Source organism: Esox lucius, chromosome 10 (assembly GCF_011004845.1).
Source record: "Esox lucius isolate fEsoLuc1 chromosome 10, fEsoLuc1.pri, whole genome shotgun sequence".
In the NCBI taxonomy this organism is placed as follows: Eukaryota; Metazoa; Chordata; class Actinopteri; order Esociformes; family Esocidae; genus Esox; species Esox lucius.
This window is the reverse complement of record NC_047578.1, coordinates 22,451,023-22,469,504: the sequence shown is the minus strand read 5'-3', so window position 1 is coordinate 22,469,504 and position 18,482 is coordinate 22,451,023. Positions and strand designations below refer to the sequence as shown.

The window sequence follows — 18,482 nt, the reverse complement described above, 5'->3', positions numbered from 1 at the left end:
GTGGTTTCTGTTGCTGTGAAACCTTGAGCTAATTGTCAGATGTTGGATTGATTTGCAGAATACACTCCATATGATTACAATATTGACAAGAGAAATGAAAAGATGCAAACAATATGTAGGAATTATTTATTTTTATTTAGTCATTTTCGCTGGTGAGTAGAGGGTCTTGCATGTAGTACAGTTAGATATGATTCTATGTGCCTGTTTAAAGCATTCTCTCATATAATCTACATCAGAAATGTACAATATGTGCTGTTATAAGTACTGCATATTTTATTTCCCTGTAGGTAAAATTGTACACCAGTCAATGTTGGCAACTCATAAAGAGCTTCCTTACAAATGGGTAACAGGTAGCACATAGAATTCCAGTTATGGCAGATTCCTAAAAGTTTTGATAACTGCATCGTTGGTAAAATTCTGTTGGGTACCCTTGAAATAACGCCTTGTGTTCATACCATCAGTAAGCATACAGTCTCATGATTCTTTAAGCACCCTGTGTAAATTGGCCAAGTACGCTCAGGGGTGCTAGAACCCTTGGTTGGGAACCACAGCTTTACAGGATGATGTCACATTATATCCCCTTCGTCTGCCCCTCCTGGATGTCTACAAAATCGGCAGTATGATCTGTTGTTGATTCATATTGTTTCCTATACAGATACTGCTTGTTTTCCTTAGACATGAATGGGTATGGCCCACTGGGTTACATTTCTTTTCTCCCCCGGTTCCCCTGTTTAAAGCATTCTCTCCTATTATCTACATCAGAAATGTACAATATGTGTTGTTAAAAGTACTGTATATTTTATTTAAGTTATTTCCCTGTGGGTAAAATTGTACACCATTCAATGTTGGCAACTCATAAAGAGCTTCCTTAAAAATGGGTAACAGGTAGCACACGGAATTTCAGTTATGGCAGTGATTCCTAAAAGTTTTGATAACTGCATCGTTCTTAAAATTCTGCTTGTTGGGTACCCTTGAAATACCAGCTTATGTTCGTTTCATCAGTAAGCATACGGTCTCATGATTATTTAAGCACCCTGTGTAAATAGGCCAAGTACGCTCAGGGGTGCTAGAACCCTTGGTTGGGAACCACAGCTTTACGGGATGATGTCACATCGTATGGTAAAACCGGATCCTTTGACTTTCAGGTTCAACCACTCACCTACAATCAAGGCAGGGCCTATTTTCTTTAAGTGACATCACATTTGTAAATAGAAAGTAAAGAAGGGAAATTGTCAGGAAACCGGGGCAGTTTATGCTTAAAGTGGTTAAGGCATTTTGTGTTTTATATTTAAAGGAGCAAATAATTGACTTCTAAGTCATATTGACTTCTAAGTCTGTGTACATTTTCCAAGCTGCCAGTTGTTACAAACAATAACGGTAAGTCCTGAATCTTGACGTGTATGTTTGTCTCTAAATATATTTTGAGGTTTGGAAATAGTAAGGGCTGTGTCTTTTGTTGCAAGTATACGTTTGTAGTGGTGATGGCCTATTGTTTTGGTAGAGCCTTTAAAACCACTTGACAGAATCACAGAATTACATTTCAATGTATTATATTCATGAGCGACTACTCAGGACTGGTTTCTCTGAATAAATTTATAATTCTGTAGACTGATTGCAGTACAAAGATGAATAACACCACTCGAAGGAGATCATCCTCCAGGAGACAGACCTTGGTTCCATCCACACCATCTGGAGAGCCCAAGACAACTCCTCCATCGAAGGCTTTCGCCAGGAACCAGTCCACCCCCGTGGACCACCACCCTAGCCTGGGCAGTGAGGCGGAGGAGGGTGGGTACCTGGACAGTTATGGAGATCGAGGTAGCCCTGTAGATGACTCTCAGACTGGAATGTGTCCTGGTCAGGAGACTGATGAGGACTCCAGCACCCCAACCACAGACCCCTCGTCCCTCTCTCGGCAGAGACCAAACCTCAAAGGTAATAGGAGGCGGTTGTGCAATGTGTATGACTGTGTAAGAAAGATCCCAAGACAATCAGGAAGTTATTATATTCATTTATCTTTTAAGATGTCGCTTGTTCAGGACGCTGAATGGTGCAAGTCACTGGCTCTTAGTACAGCTGCGTTATTGTTGCCAGGAATTACAGTTATGGGCTCAGACGGTGCCCCAGGGTCTCATATAAGGCAGTGCAAATTGGCTCAGTGGCATCTAGGGTTGGTGGGATGGAAGTTGGCTATGGTTGCTTTGTTTCGTTCTGCTGTAGTGATTCCTGTGGCACTAGCAAGCTTAGTCACTTGTGTGCTGCCAAGTACTTCCTGGTTGACTGAGCAGTTTGAAAAGCAGAATAGGTTGGCGAGATGAGCATCCCAGAACATACAGGTGCATCTAAACAAATTAGAATATTGTGGAAAATGTCATTTATTTCAGTAATTCAAATCAAAAAGGGATACCTTCATATATTACAGATTAATTATACAAAGTGAAACATTTCCATCCTTTTTTGTTTCAATCTTGATGATTATGGCTTACAGCTCATGGAAATCAAAAATCCAGTATCTTAAAATAATATAATAAAACATTGCCATTAAAGAAATGTCGACCTGAGAAAAGCTCTAATCAGCTAATTAACTGCCTGAGCCTTCAGTACACATAACCACAATCATGGGGAAGACTGCTGACTTGACAGTTGTCCAGAAAACACTCACTGACACCCTCTACAAGGAGGGTAAGCCACAGAAGGTTCTGACAACATTAGAAGCGTCTTACCTGGGCAAAGCAGAAAAAGAACATGACCGTTGTTCAGTGGTCCTTTAGAATTCAAGGTCCCAGAGTCTGAAAGTAGAGTGGAGAGGCACAGAATCCAAGTTGCTTGAAGTTTCAGTGTGAAGTTCCACAGTTAGTGATAATTAAGTCCAGAGTCAATGCAGCCGTCTACCTGGATATTATAGAGCACTTCTTCCATCTGCATCCATCTGCTGATAGGCTTTATGGAGATGCTGATTTCCTTTTCCAGCAGGACTTGGCACCTGCTCAAAGTGCCACAATGACTGGTTACTGGTTTGCTGCCCATGGTGTTACTGTGCTTGATCGGCCAGCCAACTTGCCTGACCTGAACCTAATAGAGAATCTATGGGGTATTGTCAAGAAGAACATTTTATAATCCAGAACCAACAGTACAGATGAGCTGAAGGCTGCTATCAAAGCAACCTGGGCTTCCATGTTGCCTCAATGCCAAGCTACATTGATACAGTAATTTGTGCAAAAGGAGCCCCGACCAAATATTGAGTGCATGAATTAACATACTTAGGAAACCTTTGCAGGGGTTCTGAGTTAATTAGCTGATTAGAGCTCTTCTCAGGTCGACATTTCTGTATTATACATTTTTTATTCTAACATTTTGAGATACAGAATTGTTGATTCATGAGCTGTATGACGTAATTACCAAGATTGAAACAAAAAAGGCTTGATTGACTTTATGTGTAAATAATCTAGAATATATGAAAGTGTAACTTTTTTATTTGAATTATGGTAAAACATGAACCATTATATTAAACATTTTTGAGATGCACCTGTATGTCCAGAAACTGCTGGGGAGTTATTGTAAAAAGCAAGGCCATAATTGTGATTCAGATACCTTGCAATTTGTCAGGTCCTGGCTGGGTGCCTCCAGCAAGCAAGCAAGTTTTTTTGTATAGCACAATTCATACATCGAAACAATTCAATGTGCTTTACAAAGAAAAATATATGAAAGTACAATAACATAAAAACAAATACTCAAATGAAAACATCAAAACAAATGAAAACATCATAATAATAAAAAATACAATAAGAAAACATATAATGATTAAAAATAGGATAAAAACATAAGAAGCTATAAGGCTAAACAGTGTGGTTAAGTTTAAGTGCTCAGTCATAGGCACGTGTTGGGGAAGTTTCTGAAGCCTGATGCATTCTTACTGATTAAAGGACTTGAGTCCCATTGTTTAGATAGGTAAAAGAATGTGGGGGAGCTGGTATTTGCATAGGGGATAAGGTGGAGGAAGATAGCATTTGACTTGTGTGATAGAACAAAGGGAATGTGTTTGATTGACATGAGACAGATGGCAGCAACTTACCACACCCCTTTTTCCTATGTGATATATACGGTTGAATGAGCTATATGGAGTTAGAGACTCCTCAGACGATTATGTGTGTGTAAGCGGTTGACGCGTCTCTCATAATAGTCTCTGTGCATAATAATTAATAAAACGGTTATAATGTACAAAGAGAACTTTGTCTCTGTGTCCCTTACGCCGAGTGTCGATACATGGAATTACCATCACACACGTGAGAAGAGAAGTGTTTTTAACCTGGATTTAAAAATGTATACGTTTGGGGAACGTCTAAGATCTTCTGGTAGTTTATTCCAGTTGTGTACAGCATAAGTGCTAAACGCAGCTTCTACATGTTTAGTTTGGACTCTGGGCTCTACTAGTTGACCTGTGTTCATGGAACTAAGAGCCCTGCTCGGTTTATATTCTGCAAACATATCAGAAATATATTCAGCTCCTAAACCATTCAGAGATTTATAAACTAAAAGCACCACTTTGAAATCTATTCTATAACTGACTGGAAGTCAATGCAAAGATTTAAGAACCGGAGTTATGTGCTCTGTTCTCTTGGTCCTGGTTAACATTCTAGCAGCAGCTGCAGTTGTTTTACAGTATTTTTCAGGAGTCCAGTTAAGAGGCCATTACAGTAGTCAACCCTACTAGAGATAAAAGCATGGATGAGCTTCTCTTGGTCTTTTTGGGACACCAAGCCTTTGATTCTGGCTATATTTTTTAGATGAAAGAATGCTGTTTTGGTGACTGCATTGATATGACTGTTAAATGTGAGGTCTGAGTCTATCAGAACACCAAGATTACACACTTGATCCCTGGTTTTAAGGGCCAGAGAATCCACCTCTTTACTAATACTTGTTTTTTTATTTTTGTTGCCAAACACAATAATCTCAGTTTTATCTTGGTTTAATTGTAGAAAATGTTGGTTCATCTGGGTATTTATGTGCTCTATACAGTGACACAGAGAGTTTAATGAGCTGTTGTCATACGGTTCGAGAGCCATGTATATTTGAGTATCATCGGCATAGCTGTGGTAGTTAATGTTGTGGTTTTGTAGAATTTGGCTCAGAGGTAGCATATAGAGATTGAACAGAAGCTGTCCGAGAACTGATCCCTGTGGAACTCTGTATGTCATAGCCACCCTATCAGATTCATTATTACCAATGGTGACAAAGTAACTCCGGCCATCTAGATAAGATCTGAACCAATCAAGGACTGTCCCGAAGAGTCCTACCCAATTTTACAGCCAATCTATAATTGTTCTATGAGCTACAGTCTCAAATGCTGCACTGAGATTTAATATAACCAGAAGTGCTATTTTATCAGAACCAGTATTCAGCTGTATATCATTTAAAACTTTAATCATGGCCGTTTCAGTACTGTGGTAAGGTCAGAAACCTGACTGAAATTTGTCTAAGAGACCGCTTGAGGTCACAAAATTGCTGAGTTGATTGAAGACAACCTTCTCAATGATCTTGGCTATAAAAGGGAGATTTGATACAGGTCTATGGTTGTTCATTATAGATGCATCGAGTGTTCTCTTTTTTAATAAGGGCTTTATGGCAGCTGTTTTTTTAGAGACATTGGGAAAATGCCTGATTGCAGAGAGTTATTAACTATTTTCTGTAGGTCCATTGTTATAGAGTTCAAAAATATTAAAAAATAAGTCTGATGGCAGTGTGTCTAGACAGCAAGTGGAAGCTTTAAGATGTTGAACTGTTTATTCTAGGGATTTTTTATCAATTGTATTAAAATGTGACATAATAACCAAGTTATGTCTTGGTGGTCATGGTGACGGTACAGAGTCCTTGTTACACTGTGTAGTTCTGATGTTCGGTCTAATACTTATAATTTCACTAAAGAAACAGGCAAATTCATTACATGTTGATCATTCCCGATAAATGTATTCTCATTAATGTACCTTTTTTTAACAGAAACAGAGTTTACTGGAACATTCGGGATGATAAGTGAATCAAAAAAGACACAGAAATGATCAGACAGGGCCAAGTCTTTAACCATGACAGAGGAAATATCGAGACCTTTAGAGATAACCGGATCTAGAATGTGGCCTTGAGTGTCAAGTAGTGCAAAAGGTTATTTGGCATTATTGTCTGTACTATTATCTATTTGAATGTTAAAATCCCCTGTAATAATAAATAAGTTATAATCAACTGATATAACAGAGAGTAGTTCGACTTTGTTGTCGTTTCATCTGACCTGCGGCCGTATGTCTTGGACACTCGGGTAAAGAGAGGGGCGGAGCTGTCAACTGATCACCACCTGGTGGTGAGTTGGATCCGATGGCGGGGGAGGAAGCTGGACAGACTCAGGAGAGGGAAACAGTGCCTCACCAACGCTGTTTACAGTAGAGGTGGGCAGCTGTTGACCTCAACTGAGGATGTCGTCGGGCGGTGGAAGGAGTACGAGGATCTCCTCAATCCCGCCGTCACATCTTCCATTGAGGAAGCAGAGGATGAGGGCTCAGAGGTGGACTCGTCCATCACCCGGGCTGAAGTCACAGAGGTAGTCAAGAAACTCCTCCGTGGCAAGGCACCGGGGGTGGATGAGATCCGCCCTGAGTACCTCAAGTCTCTGGATGTTGTGGGGCTGTCTTGGTTGACACGCCTGTGCAACATCGCGTGGAGGTCGGGGACAGTGCCTCTGGGATGGCAGACCGGGGTGGTGGTCCCTCTTTTTAAGAAGGGGGACCGGAGGGTGTGTTCCAACTATAAGGGGATCACACTTCTCAGCCTCCCTGGGAAAGTCTATGCCAGGTTACTGGAGAGGAGAATACTGCCGATAGTAGAACCTCGGATTCAGGAGGAACAGTGTGGTTTTCGTCTGGGCCGTGGAACACTGGACCAGCTCTATACTCTCTACGGGGTGCTGGAGAGTTCATGGGAGTTTACCCAACCAGTCCACATGTATTTTGTGGATTTGGAGAAGGCATTCGACTGTGTCCCTCACGGCGTCCTGTGGAGGGTGCTTCGGGAATATGGGGTCCTGGGTCCTTTGCTAAGGGCTGTCAGGTCCCTGTACGACCGAAGCAGGAGCTTGGTCCGCATTGTCGGCAGTAAGTCAGACTTGTTCCCTGTGCATGTTGGACTCCGGCAAGGCTGTCCTTTGTCACTGGTGGCTTGCCCAGGTTGGTGGAGAGTGCCTGCCTCAGGTGGAGGAGTTTAATTATCTAGGGGTCTTGTTCACGAGTGAGGGAAGGATGGAACGGGAGATTGACAGACGGATCGGTGCAGCTTCTGCAGTAATGCGGTCGATGTATCGGTCTGTCGTGGTGAAGAAAGAGCTGAGCCGCAAGGCGAAGCTCTCGATTTACCGCTCAATCTACGTTCCTACTCTCACCTATGGTCATGAGCTTTGGGTCATGACCGAAAGGACAAGATCCCGGATACAGACGGCCGAAATGATCTTTCTCCACAGGGTGGCTGGGCGATCCCTTAGAGATAGGGTGAGAAGCTCGATCACCCGGGAGGAGCTCCGAGTAGAGCCGCTGCTCCTCCACATCGAGAGGGGTCAGCTGAGGTGGCTTGGGCATCTGTTTCGGATGGGACTATGTCTCCCGGCTGGCCTGGGAACACCTCAGTGTCCCCTGGAAGAGCTGGAGGAAGTGTCTGGGGAGAGGGAAGTCTGGGCATCTCTGCTTTGACTGCTGCCCCCGCGACCCGGCCCCAGATGAAGCGGAAGAAGATGTATGTATGTAGTTCAGCAAAATCATCAATAAAATTGATGGCATCTCTACAGTGCTGTTTTCCGTTCTCCCCAATTAGAGACAGCTGCATCTTATTGTCTCTAATTGGGGACCCTATTTAAGTTGTTCTGTTTGCCTTTCAGTTTGTCAGTCATTGTTTTGAGTGAGCTGTCTGTATTTGCTGTGCTTCAGTTCTGAGGGGTGTACTACAACGTGAGGTAACTTGCTTACCGAGGTAACTTCTGGAGTAACTTCCCGATTAAACCATTCTAGGAAAGATTAATACAGTGGGGAGCACAAATATTTGATACACTGCCGATTTTGCAGGTTATCCCACTTAAAAAGCATGTAGAAGTCTGTAATTTTTATCATAGGTACTCTTCAACTGTGAGTGATGGAATCTAAAACAGAAATCCAGAAAATCACACTGTGTGATTTTTAAGTAAATAATTTGCATTTTATTGCATGACATAAGTATTTGAATCATCAGAAAAGCAGAACTTAATATTTGGTACAGAAACGTTTGTTTGCAATTACAGAGATCATATGTTTCCTGTAGTTCTTGACCAGGCTTGCACACACTGCAGCAGGGATTTTGGCCCACTCCTCCATACAGACCTTCTCCCGATCCTTCAGGTTTCGGGGCTGTCGCTGGGCAATACGGACTTTCAGCTCCCTCCAAAGATTTTCTATTGGGTTCAGGTCTGGAGACTGACAAGGCCACTCCAGGACCTTGAGATGCTTCTTACAGAGCCACTCCTTAGTTGCCCTGGCTGTGTGTTTTGGGTCGTTGTCATGCTGGACGACCCAGCCACGACCCATCTTCAATGCTCTTACTGAGGGAAGGAGGTTGTTGGCCAAGATCTTGCGATACATGGCCCCATCCATCCTCCCCTCAATACGGTGCAGTTGTCCTGTCCCCTTTGCAGAATAGCATCCCCAAAGAATGATGTTTCCACCTCCATGCTTCACGGTTGGGATGGTGTTCTTGGGGTTGTACTCATTCTTTCTTCTTCCTCCAAACACGGCGAGTGGAGTTTAGACCAAACAGCTCTATTTTTGTCTCATCAGACCACATGACCTTCTCCCATTCTTCCTCTGGATCATCCAGATGGTCATTGGCAAACTTCAGACGGGCCTGGACATGCGCTGGCTTGAGCAGGGAGACCTTGTGTGCGCTGCAGGATTTTAAAACATGACGGCGTAGTGTGTTACTAATGGTTTTCTTTGAGACTGTGGTCCCAGGTCCTGCTGTATAGTTCTGGGCTGATCCCTCACCTTCCTCATGATCATTGATGCCCCACGAGATCTTGCATGGAGCCCCAGACCGAGGGAGATTGACCGTCATCTTGAACTTCTTCCATTTTCTAATAATTGCGCCAACAGTTGTTGCCTTCTCATCAAGCTGCTTGCCAATTGTCCTGTAGCCCATCCCAGCCTTGTGCAGGTCTACAATTTTATCCCTGATGTCCTTACACAGCTCTCTGGTCTTGGCCATTGTGGAGAGGTTGGAGTCTGTTTGATTGAGTGTATGGACAGGTGTCTTTTATACAGGTAACGAGTTCAAACAGGTGCAATTAATACAGGTAATGAGTGGAGAACAGGAGGGCTTCTTAAAGAAAAACTAACAGGTCTGTGAGAGCTGGAATTCTTACTGGTTGGTAGGTGTTCAAATACTTATGTCATGCAATAAAATGCAAATTAATTATTTAAAAATCAAACAATGTGATTTTCTGGATTTTTGTTTTAGATTCCGTCTCTCACAGTTGAAGTGTACCTATGATAAAAAAAATTACAGACCTCTACATGCTTTGTAAGTAGGAAAACCTGCAAAATAGGCAGTGTTTCAAATTCTTGTTCTCCCCACTGTACGTTTTACCCAAGGTATGCTGTCATGGCAACTTTCAGCTGCATCTCTTAACTGCTCCGAGCAGGTTATCTTCATGGTTAACTCGATGTTACCCAACATAGGCACCGCCCTTCCTCCCACAAAAAGGCTGGTACATTTGGAAGACACAATCACCATTGTCACACGGATTGTGAGAGGCCTACTCCGCAGCGGGAGGGTGTTTAGAGACTGTGTAACTCTAGTTTACTCCAATGATGTTCTCTAATGAAGATATCGAACCTCATCTCATGAAATTCTATATATTTTTCAAATTCTAGGGCCAGATGTCTCCAGTGCCACTCGCCGGAGTAATGCGCTCATGGTGAACAGTGTGTTGTGCTTTGCGGTATTTTGCTTGTGGATATTTCATGTATTTCAACGATGATGCTGAACATTTGAGCAAGAATACTATAGGCATTGCCATGCAGTTTGCAAGGTAATTGCTCTCACTAAACTGCTTGATGCATTAATGTTCCCTGGCTATTTAAGCATACTTAAGATCAAGTATGCTTTTTATTGTGATCACAGGTAATTAGCAAAAAATACTTGGTCTATTTTTAATATGCATAGGCTGGGACTGGGCTGTATAGAGAACACTTTTTCTCACAGGAATCCCGAGGGTGAGCGGTGCGATTGGCCATATTCCCATGAGAGCACCCCTGGGAGAACGTGGTGGGGTTTAGGCATATGTGAATAGGAAATAATTTCACTGATTTAATGTTCAGGTATTTGATCATTAAATTCATACAGGTAGCCCTACAACCTAGGTGTTTTATGGAGTATATCTTAAATAATTAACAATGATTAATGGGTTAATTTCAGAAATGTAGCCCATGTGTAGGCCTTAACTGAATTATCTTAATTATTTTCACATATTTAGATATATTATTTTACTTGTCCTTACATCTCAATCATACTACAAATAAGAGTCTGTACGCCAAAATAGAGAACATATGAGAAGAACACTGCTCTCTGTTCCCTGGCTTTGTTGGCCACCACAGTGTTAGATTTAACCGTTAACCTTTTAAACTCCTCATATCGGCCATTTTGACGTCATCGTTCATGGCCCAAGTACGGTTCCAATCCAAAGAATGCAAGTTACCAAGAACGCCTAAAATGCCCGGATGTGTACTTGATCCGCCTCTTTTATCGAGGATGCATGGGTTGGTGACTTGTTCAGCGAGAAAAGCATCTGATATCCCAGAAGTCATTGCAAGATGTCAGGAGAGCAGGCTCTTTTATAGCCATCGGGCAGATGGCCATGAGAGGTGTGATTTGCATATTTAAATTTTCAGTGACTGCAGAGAGGAGTATGGGCGACGCTCCACTCATAGAACTGGAGTTGCGAAAGTAACCATCGTTCTATATCGTGAAGCTTTGCCCATAGGGGCTTCGCTCCTATTGGTTAAGGCAAAGCGATTGAGCCCAAGATGTACTCCCTGCCGGTTTCCTACCTCACCAACGAGATAAGTGCCCAACAGGATGGCTCAGGCGTGGAAAAACCACAACACCGAGCCGCTTCCATCCCGCTCACACCAAACACATACGTTTGTGCAATGATAATCAGAAACAAATGCCAACCCAACCGGTACCTCTTCAATCAATCTAGACTGAATGGAAGCGTCCGAGGCCAGCCCAGAGAACACGCCGAGACCAGGACTCGGCGCACAAGCAAACGCTCAAGCACACACAATAAGAGCGTCTTACTAAAAACTGCACAGGCACACCAGAGCAACGGATGGAGCCATATCAAATTCACCGTCCCAGTAGCTTAACGGACCCGAATCACACCCCAGTCTCAGCCACACTAAACAGAGCGGCCGAGGTGGCCACCCCACGCATGGAGTGGGCACCAAACCCCCCAGGTGTAGGAGTGTCACGTGACTTACATGCCAGATCAATCACACAACCAGTGAGACAGACGCTGTTGTGCCAAAGCACGCACCCGACACAGACGATGCAACCTCTCCTCCCTCTCTCCCGCATGGGGAGGGCGAGAAAACGCCCACAACACCATCTTCATGGAACGAAACAACGCCTTGATCACCTTGGGCAGAAAGGCTGGGTTAGGGAGCAACACAGCCCTGCTACTATCGCCGTTGATGGCGAGACAGCCAAGCTGCGTTGACAGCGCACAAAGGTCTCTGACCCTTTTAGGTCAGAGCCCACAAAAGCGCAGTTTTAAGGGACAGCATCTTCAACGGTATCTGATCAATCAGTTAGAATGGCGCGTCACACAGCGCCTCCAGAACCAAAGCAAATCCCACTGTGGCAACGTCCGCCAAGCCACCGGCCGGACACGGCAGGACCTGGCCAGAAACCGCTTCACCAAGGGATGACTAAACACAGACACCCCACTGAACCCTTTATGACACGCCGAGATCGCACACGCGTACACCTTGAGCATGCCAGGGGATCTTTGCTGCTCAAATAGACGCTGCAGGAACGACAGGACACTGCTCACGTCACAACAGAGGGCAACCCCCGCGTCCTCACACCAGCGGGCAAAGATTCCCCATCGGCTAGTATAGCTAGCCGACGTGGAGGCTGCCCTCACACACTGAATGGTCGCGACTACCTCCACAGTCAGTCCTCGCCGCAGCAGCCTGGCCCTCTTAGGAGCCAGGCCGGTATCAGCTGACCCAGCACAAGGAACACAAGGATTGAGCCGTTCGCCCTGTGTCAATGCCCTGTGGTGGTAAGGGATCGGCCATGGCCTCCCCACCACCATCTGAGCCGCCTCTGCATACCACAGGGCACCCGGGCCAATCAGGGCGATCAGGATGAGCGACAGCCCCTACGACCGCACCCGAAACATAACAGGGAGAATGCACTGTAGTGGGGGAAACGTGTACAGCAGTACTCTCGGCCATGGCCCGTGAGCCAATGCGTCCACACCCAACGATGGCCTGTCCTGTGCTCGAAGAGAACACAGGGGGCAGTGCGCGGCCTCCCGGGTGCGAACAGATCCACCTGCGCCCTCCCGAAGCGTCTCCACATCTCGGCCACAATGTCGAGATGAAGACACCACTCGTCATCCCGGGGACCTCCCTGAGACAACAAGTCCACGCCCACATTGAGCTCTCCGGGAATGTGAAGGGCCCTCAGAGACCTGAAGTGCACGTGTGCCCATTCCCAGATCTGCACCGCTAACAGGTGGAGGGGCAGAGACCTGACCCTGCCCTGCCTGTTTACGTAAGCGACCGCCGTGCGATTGTCTGACCACACCAACACGTCCTGACCCCGCAGGGTCGGTGCGAAGTGCAGCAACACGCGTCTGATTGTGTCCAATTCCAGCCAGTTGATGTGGCGCTCCGACGGAGACCACACCCCTCTGACTGATTGCGACTGGCCCATCCTGCCCGACGCATCAGGGACGCATCTGTAAACACTGGGAACCGAACTGACACTCTGCTCATGGGAACCCCACGCAGCAGAGTGCACAGGTCTTTCCAGTACGCCAGGTCCGACTCCAGAGAGCTCGGGACTTTGATCAACCTTCGCCTGTGACGCATCCAGACGGAAACGGGGGAACCAGCGGTGAAGGCCCCTCATGTGCAGCAGGCCCAGCAGAACCACCGCATGGGCTGAAGACATCAGGCCCAACAGCGACATGACCACGTACACCGACACTGTGCGCAACGGCTGGACGTGGGCCAGGGGCTGCAGAGTGGCCTCCCTCCACGCCTCGGATATGTGAGTCCTCATAGATACTGTGGATAACTGGAGCCCCAGAAATACCACCAGTTTACTGGGCTGTGGGGTGCTCTTGTTCCAGTTCACCGCAAACCCCAGGCAAGTGAGCTGAGCCACCAACCTGAACGTGTGAACCCGGGCCTGTTCAGCCGAGTGCACCAGAACCAAAAGGTCGTCTAAGCAGGCCAGAACCCTGACCGCCTGACACCTCAGCGGTCTCAACCGACCTCCAGGCCTCCACGAAGCCTTGGGGGTGGGGGGGGGCAGCGGACACTGCAGAGTAAGAAGGGACCGGCAGAAGGGGACCCAGATAGAGCCGCTCCTCCTTGTCCTTCTTCTGGCACACCAGGGCCTCTGTGACCGCAGCGCCAAAGAGCGCGTCCTCCTGCAGCGGAGAGTTGAGAAAAGGCATCTTCTCCGGCTCCTTCAGGGAGGTCAGCGCCAGCCACAGGTGCCTGACCTGCATGACTGACTTGGCCATCACCCGGTCAGCCAAGAGGGAGTTAGCCTGAGTGAGCTTCAGGATGGCCTCCGAAGCCTGAGCCAACTCACTCACCGTCATCCCGGCCATAGCTGCTGCTTGGAGGCCCACGTTGTTATAGGCTGCGAGGGAATGCACCGACAGGGCGTACTGTTTCTCTGCCAGGCTGGCGGAGACACGGTCCTTCACAGATGGTAGAGCATGGCGCTTGTCGCCCCAGGTGCTCAGGCTCGGGACCAGGGAAGTCGCCAGTGCGGGATGCCCCTACTCAACGTTTCCAACCAACCCTCCACCGTGGTGAAGGCAAGGTGGGATTTGACCATGCCCCGGGTCATGAAGGGGGCCACCCACGCCTCCTCCGCGTATTTACGTAGCGAAGGGACCTCCGGTGCCGTGGTTGGTGTTGGGTGGCGAGCATGCGTCCAGCGGGCGGCCTCAAAGAGAAGAAGTCCTCCTTCACTGCCGGGGTGTCGACACTCCTGTCCTTCGGGGGGCAACCTCCTCCTCCGAAGAGGAAGAGTTGGAACAACTCCACACTTGTTCAGCCAAACGAGGGAGAACAGTTCTAGAGGTGGGCGGAGCTGAAACCAGGCCGGTCCACTCAGCCTCCGACCCTGACTCCTGAAGGGAGTCCTCCTCAGAGAGGAGAGAGAGGACGTCGGCGAGAGGGACCTCCTCTGCGAAATATGCCAACCGTGTCCATCCTCACCTGTAAAGGGTGGACGGCGCAGGCGGTGCACACTGGCTCCTCGATGGCGCAGTCGCGGGCATGCAGCGGTCCCACACACGCACAGCACAGTGTGTGTGCGTCGACTGCCGGGTCCAGCTCACTACACCAGCAGGCCGATTGTGAAGGCTAGGAGAGACTGCTTCAGCAGTCTAAGAAGGTGAATGCTTGTTGGGAATCACCGACTACTGCATATCAAAACTTTCTCGTGAAGAAAGAAGGGAGACAGAACAGAGTATGACGACCTCTTTTATAGCCATGGGGCAGATGGCCATGAGAGGTGTGATTTGCATATTACATTTTCAGTGACTGTCTATTGGCAGAGAGGGGTAAACCAATAGGAGCGAAGCCCCTATGGGTAAAGCTTCACGATATAGAACCGTAATAAGTGTAAACTTTTAATATTTCAGGTAAATTGTACCTGTAAATCAGCATCTGAAAAAAATATATACGAGAAATGGGCATTGTAGTCGCTAAATACACTCACCTAAAGGATTATTAGGAACACCATACTAATACTGTGTTTGACCCACTTTCGCCCTCAGAACTGCCTTAATTCTACGTGGCATTGATTCAACAAGGTGCTGAAAGCATTCTTTAGAAATGTTGGCCCATATTGATAGGATAGCATCTTGCAGTTGATGGAGATTTGTGGGATGCACATCCAGGGCACGAAGCTCCCATTCCACCACATCCCAAAGATGCTCTATTGGGTTGAGATCTGGTGACTGTGGGGGCCATTTCAGTACAGTGAATTCATTGTCATGTTCAAGAAACCAATTTGAAATGATTCGAGCTTTGTGACATGGTACATTATCCTGCTGGAAGTAGCCATCAGAGGATGGGTACATGGTGGTCATAAAGGGATGGACATGGTCAGAAATAATGCTCAGGTAGGCCGTGCCATTTAAACGATGCCCAATTGGCACTAAGGGGCCTAAAGTGTGCCAAGAAAACATCCCCCACACCATTACACCACCAGCCTGCACAGTGGTAACAAGGCATGATGGATCCATGTTCTCATTCTGTTTACGCCAAATTCTGACTCTACCATCTGAATGTCTCAATAGAAATTGAGACTCATCAGACTCATCAAACATAGTTTATATTTTAGCTTTATTTGGGCATACTTGAAATATGTGGGGAGAAAAACTGAAGACAGAAGGTAAGGATACTTGTATCACCAGACCATGTTGCCAGCACATAAACACCATGTATTAATATAGTACTCGTCCAAGAAATATCAGACAACACCACCATCTGTTTATAGCCCAGGACCCAATATCAGGGGATGAGTTGGTCCCTGTCTCTCAAGAGTTGGCCCACTGGATCACGCTTCAGGCCAAGGAGCTCAAGCTCCGCCAGAGTGACCGACAGTGGGCTGTGGACCTGGTCAACCATCTCCAGAACAGCCTGCTGGAGTTCCTAAAGAAGAGTGATGAGCATCCCTACTTCCAGTCAGTCACTGTGCTCAACAGTGGTTCATACTACGAGATGGTCAAGGTAACTCGCAGGCTGACAATCACTCCCTTTAGTTGACATTGCAGTCCTTGCCACTCCTTGTGGAGTAGATGGGGTACAGTGTCAGCTAGAAAGACTGATATACATGGGCAAAATTTCACAAACAGGAATCTGTCTCTGTGTTTTGGCATATTTTCAACACATTTAGATGAGAGAATTACAAATGGCTGATATTAACTATCCCCTAGGTATTTTGGTAAACATGGTTTTTCCTTGGGTGTTGTTGAGCTAAACTCATCTTGCACTAAGAGCCACCCACCAGTTCAGCTATTTCACTACTCACTGAAAAAGGGATCTAATAAGCATTATCAGTAAACCTCTTACCCCTCACTCAGACATTTGCAACTCTTGTTAATGCATTTAGGAAAGTTATCTGTACTTCAATAGTTAATGATTCAACAGATACGTGTCATGAATTGGGCACGAAAGACACATTTGAAATGCAAATAGGGAAGTTCTTGTTCTTCTCATGTTGATTTTCAAGTATTGATGTATGCAGTTCTCTTGGACATCTGGGTCTGTCAAACCTGCCCTTACCATTCAGAGAATATACTTCACTGTATTGAAGTCCAATGAAGGACACAAATATGTATAGTAAATAGTACCCACTGCCATTGTTTGCCAACAGATACACAACCCAAATGAGTTTGACATGATGCTGAAGTTACAATCTCCTTCCCGCCTCAAATGGACTGAGCTGGACCAGTACCACGGCCTGTTCTACAAAGTGGCCCTCTGCCGGACCACGCGTTCCCACATACGATCTTTCCTTTTGGAAGATGGACTTACAATCTCAGCTAGCAAGATCATAAGTGAAATGCACCGTCTGGTCCGCAAGTTCATCAGCACTTACAAAGGTGTGGTAAAGGCTTCAACACGCTATGTTGTTGAGTAGTCAATAGGGTTTTTTAAACCGTAGAGGCCACTGGTCATGTTTCCACATCTCCAGCCACCCATGAAATATTAATGTAAGCTGTTTAAATATCCCATGACAGTTAGCCTGATTTCTTGGTCTTCTTGCTTCACCAGTGCCTGATAGAAGGTGGTATTGGATTGTGAATAGAAAGCGTCCCAACTCCCCTGCGGTGACACTTTCACTGTTGGGAGTAAATAACGGGAAAGAGGAACTCATTTCCGTGGATGTGGTGCCTGCCCTGGAAGTGCCCTCTTCACAGAGCTGGCCCCAATCCGCCCGTGATGGCCTAGATGTGGACAATTGGCTGGGCAAGAAGACACGATGCGCTCTCACCCACCAAACCTGCTTCTTTGTGCCCAAGCGGCCCCCAGGACGTAACCTTGGCGAGGCAGCTAAAGGTGGGAGCAACACTGGTTACTTATTTTCATGAGGGTATCATCTATTACAAATATTATTTATGACATTGTTTAATTTCATTTACTTACAAGTACATTTGTTTGATTACTTTGCAGAGTGTTGGAGGATATCATTCTCTCACATTGAAAAGGAAATTATCAAATACCATGGGAACAAGAAGACCTGCTGTGAGAGCGGTGCGCCCAAGTGCTGCCGGTCAGACCTCAATCTACTGAAGCTTTAAGCATCTGTGACTGATTTCACACTAATACCAAAAACATGACTGTATTTAACATGAACAATCTCATGAACAGTGCCTTTCCTTCCCACCATCTGTCATTTAGGAAGAAGAGCTTCAAGCTCCTTAAGTGTCTGATTGAGGGACTGAAGCAACGCTACCCCAAGGAGCTGGACGCTCTATGCTCCTACCATGGGAAAACCGCATTTCTACACACCCTCTCTATCAGGGCCCAGGACACCCTGTGGTCACCTGAACAGCTGCCTGTCTGTTTCATGTACCTCCTGGGAGCCCTCGAGGGCCACGCGAGGAGCGGCCATCTCCCTCACTTCTTCATCCCCAGCGCCAACCTATTTGCGGCGCCAACGTTTCCACGCAAGACCCTGGTGTTCCTGACTAATGCTCTGGAGGAGCAGAGGAGGCTGGGGCTACCTCTTCTGGTGCCTCCTTCTCCTGCCCCACCGTTGGCAGTACAGTCCCCCTCTAACTGCCAGCCCCGACCAGATGCTGCTCAGCCCTGTGTTAGCCTGTTCTTCCATAGCAATGTGTACATGTTCAAAATCACAGCTTTGATAGTGTTTTTATGCCTTGTAGTATGTTGCTTTTTGTTGAGGTAGATCTCAACCTGGACTGGCTGATGCTAGCTTCACTTAAACTAAAAGATACAATTAGGTCTGGAAATATTTGGACACCAACAGTATTTTCATGATTTTGGGTTTGTAGACCACCATAATGGATTTGAAATGAAACAACTGAGATGCTATTGAAGTGCAGACTTTCAGCTTTAATTCAAGGGGTTGAAACAAAATAACGTATGAAACGTTTAGGAATTGCAACCATTTTCATACACAATCCC

General features: G+C 46.2%; 1 protein-coding gene across 2 annotated transcripts; it reads left to right on the top strand.

The window, feature by feature from the left end:
- Positions 1 to 7: 7 nt before the first annotated feature.
- LOC105027914 (cyclic GMP-AMP synthase) lies at positions 8 to 18,427 on the top strand. Of its 2 annotated transcripts, none has more exons than XM_010900290.4 (7): positions 8 to 1,377; positions 1,619 to 1,935; positions 15,826 to 16,058; positions 16,705 to 16,933; positions 17,106 to 17,390; positions 17,505 to 17,604; positions 17,733 to 18,427. In XM_010900290.4, the coding sequence occupies exons 2-7, from the start codon at positions 1,626 to 1,628 to the stop codon at positions 18,241 to 18,243; spliced, it is 1,668 nt and encodes a 555-aa protein (XP_010898592.2). In that variant the 5' UTR covers positions 8 to 1,377; positions 1,619 to 1,625; the 3' UTR covers positions 18,244 to 18,427. The 2 variants fall into 2 exon arrangements, with proteins under 2 accessions (XP_010898592.2, XP_010898591.2); XM_010900289.3 differs by having other exon boundaries at positions 1,608 to 1,935.
- The last annotated feature ends 55 nt before the right edge of the window (positions 18,428 to 18,482 follow it).

What these genes read in the sequence shown, in the direction of transcription:
- LOC105027914 (XM_010900290.4), top strand. Translation starts at nt 1,626, where the DNA reads ATGAATAACACCACTCGAAGGAGATCATCCTCCAGGAGACAGACCTTG. An exon ending in GTTCATCAGCACTTACAAAG is followed by an intron (nt 16,934 to 17,105) that starts GTGTGGTAAAGG and finishes TTGCTTCACCAG; the next exon opens with TGCCTGATAGAAGGTGGTAT. An exon ending in CCTTGGCGAGGCAGCTAAAG is followed by an intron (nt 17,391 to 17,504) that starts GTGGGAGCAACA and finishes ATTACTTTGCAG; the next exon opens with AGTGTTGGAGGATATCATTC.